At 39.8% G+C, this 4,421-nt stretch overlaps 1 protein-coding gene across 1 annotated transcript; it reads right to left on the reverse strand.

The window, feature by feature from the left end:
* Positions 1-207: 207 nt before the first annotated feature.
* LOC119341322 (GDSL esterase/lipase At1g20120-like) lies at positions 208-4,076 on the reverse strand. The gene is made up of 5 exons (XM_037613199.1): positions 3,764-4,076; positions 2,005-2,135; positions 1,677-1,910; positions 999-1,251; positions 208-667 (listed from the first exon to the last, which is right to left on the reverse strand). The coding sequence occupies exons 1-5, from the start codon at positions 4,008-4,010 to the stop codon at positions 480-482; spliced, it is 1,053 nt and encodes a 350-aa protein (XP_037469096.1). The 5' UTR covers positions 4,011-4,076; the 3' UTR covers positions 208-479.
* Between the last annotated feature and the right edge of the window lie 345 nt (positions 4,077-4,421).

Here is a 4,421-nt window from a genome sequence, read left to right on the forward strand (position 1 = left end):
CAAGAGTTTATTTTTTACTGTTTGCGATGCCCGCATCGCACACAGTTTGGTCGAATGATGTGTGATAGATGTGTCATCTTAGGCCCAATCTACAACAGTGTGAATAGAGTTTAGCGAAGTTGAAATTTACGTTCACAAGATCAACACATGCTAATGGAAGGTGCTAGAACCAGCAAGTTCCCAACCACCGCATTTGTGGACAATACATTTGCAATCCACCAAAAATTAGGCACAGACGATGTCCCATGAATATCACGATAATTTATACGGAGATACATATTCGAGTCTACCAGAACAAACTTCTTATGTATTTCATGAACCTCTAGCCTTTACCCATTTCGGAAGGAGCGATCTTTCACTGGCGATACAAGTTTGGATGAATGGTTAGGCAGTCCTAATAGTGCCAGTGAGTACTATCAAACAAATTAATTGCAGTTCCTAATAATATTTGTTCATGCGTCCATTGAGAGTGAGTTTCTTCACATCAGGTACTGCATATTTTGCTGAAACAGTTTATCAACCACAATGTTGTAGGCCTTTTCAGTAGGATGAAAGCTGTCCCAGAAAATGTAATCGTAAGAATTCAGGCATGCAGGGTGATTTTTAATGAATATTGCTGCATTTAGCACTGTGCTGCCACAACACCCTTCGGTTACCTCCTTGAAACCTATATGACAGGAAATTTCAAAATATTAAGTAACAAATAATCATGAATTTGTGATGACAACATGTCCATCGACATGTATTTCTATACACTATATAAAGCCAAATATTTCTAAACGAAGTATACAAACTAATGTAAACATTTATGTCTACCATTTTAGTTCACTACACAATTCTTGTTACTTCAATTTGCCTGTAGTATTGTAAGATTGATGACATGTTAGAGGTTAATGCTTGTCACTGTTATCTATTAATATGTCTATTGCACCTATACTCTACAGTAATGATTGATGGTATGCTCTAAAATACCAACCGGGTATAAAATGTGCACTCACCATAAAAACCAGGTCGCTGAATGAGATCAAGCAGATTGTAGTATATATCAAGATAAATAAACTTGGAGCCTTGAACATTTTGTTGTGCATCTAGACGATGTATTTCCTTTTCTATTTCAGAATTAAATAGATTTGCTGCTTGATTCCTCATGGGCTCACATTCTCTTGATCGAAGTTCTCTTTGCGAGGGACAACATCCAATTGGTGGAATGCCAATGAATGCAATCTTCTTTGCACCCATCTCATTTAATTTCTGTATAGAAGAGTATATATGAGCATACTGAATCTTACAAACAGCAGGTCGACTGCTCAAATGCCAATTAAATAACAGATATATGTAGGATGTAAAAAAAAGGTACGCGACTATTAGTACCATGGTCATTATAAAATATCCATATGTTGAAACTTTATCAAGAGAAGTAGATGGCAGAAAAAATTCAGTAAAGTACTAAATTTACGAACAGATATTTGTAACCGACTAAAGGAAACTACTTAATGCACAAGATAAGGAATGGTTTGTAGTTTTTGAGTTTGAGGGAAATATGTGAAACTTGAAAATGTCGAAGAACTAAATGAACATGAGAACTTTGTGCAAAAAGAGAGTCAAATAAGCTTTCTTATAAAGCTATAAGATTGCCTGTTTACTAGCAGGTTTAGAGTTTCAATAAGTACTCTTACCATGGTAAAGTTGACGGCGGAAGAGACAAGAAATTTCACGTACGAAGGAAGGTCATATTGATGGCGCCTCAAAGGGATTGCAAAATAATTATTTGCAAGGTCATTTGCCCCCATGACTGTGAAGTATATGCCTTCAGAGATAACACATGTCATCTCCTCTTCTCCGACTAAAGTTCTTAGTCTCTCCTTATATTCAAGGAATAATTCAAGTTGCCCAGTACTCGATGTAGCAGTCTGAAGCATAGAAAATTATTATTTGCAAACTCTATTAACGATTCTTAGTTTCTGGTGAAACCAGAGTGGAATAGACTTCCACAAAAAAACTTACCGCTGGTATCGAAGTTAAAGGGTCGTATCCACTGCCACCAGAAGCAAAGACGACACCAGTGAGTAGCTCACTTAGTGGAAGATCATTTCCATGGTAGGGTGGCAATAGTTCCTTAATTCCCAGCCTAGAAGCTGATCGATCAAGAAAAATGACATCATCAGTGGATATTCAAGTTTTCACTTGGTGCAAGACTAGCCATTAAAGAGTTTCACTTAAAAAGAATACATAGTTTTTGAGTAATTTATCATTTTAATTGTCGCAGACTTTGTACAAGGTTCTATCAAATCCTTGACAAATAATATGGATGGAAGGGAGTATAGTACTGTTTGGCCGTGGTTCTTCTGTCACGTGATCAATTATTGATTGTTGCCCAACATGCAACTTAATTAGTGCAATATATATATCGAGCCGTCCTCGTGATGGAGTTTGTTTCATCTTCTACGTGAACTGCAAATTAATGTTGACAGAGGGGTAGTTGGTTTTGCATTAAATGGAGAAGGAGACAGAAAAATAAACAAATGCATGACGGATGAAAACCAAGCTGACGGGCCAGTACGACTGAACTGTGCATTTTTCACTAGGAGCTCCTCTGTACATGCACAGTGCTTTGATTTGGACGTCAAAATGTCTCCTGCAATAATATTCCCTCCTTTCTGGTTTATAGGACTTATCTCAAAATTTTAGTTTTTCCATTTTATAAGACTCAATTTGGTTGTTTCCCATCACATGTTCAGATTCCAAGATGCATTAAATCATTGCATGCAAGTATTAAGAGAAAATTGATCAATGCATGTAATTTATGCAATGTATGCATTGCAATTAATGCATTGATAAACATACTTTTTTGAGGAAAACAAGAGCATTAATTTGGATGCTTTTGCAAACTCCAAAAGGTATTCCACCACTCACCATCTACCTTGGTTGATGAGATTTTTGAATTAAGCCTTATAAACCGGAAAGGAGGGAGTATTAGAGCAACAGTAGTGTCAAGACTTCAAAGCAGCTGCCAACGCAGCTACCTACTCCCTCCAAAAGGAAATTAATGTTGGCAGCTGCTTTGAACATTTTGTACTGCGGGAAGTTGGCTCCAGATATAAGGCTGGCCATAGTGGGAGTAACATAACCGATAACATGCACTTGGGACTAGCAAATATGTTTATGTGGCACATAATTAAAGAAGAGAGAGGGTTAGAGTAACATAGGTAGATACCGTATCATGTTAAATGCTATGCTACTTTGTGTCATGCATGGCAATAAATATGATCATCTATGATACTACTTTATGATACTATACACTATGAAGATAGTATCATACACTAGTATCATATGCATGATACTACTATATGATACTCCCCACTATGAGTAGCCTAAGTTTGCCCCCTCCGATGTTAGACACTTCACAATTTTTTAGGCATTTGCTTCACCGATCACCGGCTTGCTTCTCAACTTTTTTCATAAGTTTGCCATACTTTGTAGCAAAGCCTCACTTTTCCTACCTTACTTGTTAGGTGTTGTAAAGTTAGCCTTCAACTAGACATTCCCGTATACGTTCTCATCTTGGTGTAACCGCAGTTGCATATAAAACGTACAAGAAGCTACTCCATTAGATCCCAATTTAAACATATATAGGTGCTGCATGCCATACAAACCAGAAGTGGGGTAACAACAAAGTTGTACTACCGTATGTAAAAAATAAAATGCAAAAAAGCAATAGCTAGAAAAGTCAGTTGCCGGTTGTTACGACTTATTACGTACGTACCTAGCATGTCTCCGGGAACCTTCCCGTTGGAGAACCTCCCGGTGGCCACCCCGCCAGGGAAGTCCTGCCCATACGGCGGGAAGTTGGCCTTCGCCTCCGTCAGCCGGTCGTTGTTGTTCCCGGGATCGACGATCGAATCGCCGAACATAAACGCTGCAGAGATTTTGCCTCTAGCCGTGGTTGCTCCATGGGCGGGTGGGAGAAGCGCCATCAGCAGCAGCAGCAGGCCTCGGTAGAGAGACGCCATTGCTCGGCTCCGTAGTACTACTAATAATGTAGTATCAGCTAGCTAGCTAGCGGTGTAGTGTGTCGCTGGCTCTGGCTGGTGCAGGGTGGATCACGCCGTGGGAGGTTTTATAGCGAGGCATGGAGAAAAGTACGCGCGCGTCCGCCGCGCAGTGAGGCGACTCATCATCATGCAGATATGGTTGGTTGCTCGCTACATGCATTGAATACACCGTTTCCGGTCCTGTCGATTTAATGGGCAGCGTGATGGCGTAAAATTGTAGGAGGCCCAAGTCCGGCTTCTTTGTGATCATGCCACGGCCGGGCCGATCAGTTATTAAGGCTGGTCATAGTGGGAGTAACATAGGTAGTAGCATAGATGCCACATAAGCAAAATTGGTGATGTGGCAAGTAGTTAATGAGGAGAGAGGCA

Source organism: Triticum dicoccoides, chromosome 7B (assembly GCF_002162155.2).
Source record: "Triticum dicoccoides isolate Atlit2015 ecotype Zavitan chromosome 7B, WEW_v2.0, whole genome shotgun sequence".
NCBI lineage: Eukaryota > Viridiplantae > Streptophyta > Magnoliopsida > Poales > Poaceae > Triticum > Triticum dicoccoides.

Bases quoted from the DNA above. Each gene is read 5' to 3' on its own strand.
- LOC119341322 (XM_037613199.1), bottom strand. From the start codon at position 4,010: ATGGCGTCTCTCTACCGAGGCCTGCTGCTGCTGCTGATGGCGCTTCTC. The intron at 2,136-3,763 runs GTACGTACGTAA...TTGATCGATCAG, and splicing joins GGTTCCCGGAGACATGCTAG to CTTCTAGGCTGGGAATTAAG. The intron at 1,911-2,004 runs GTAAGTTTTTTT...TCTATGCTTCAG, and splicing joins CTTTAACTTCGATACCAGCG to ACTGCTACATCGAGTACTGG.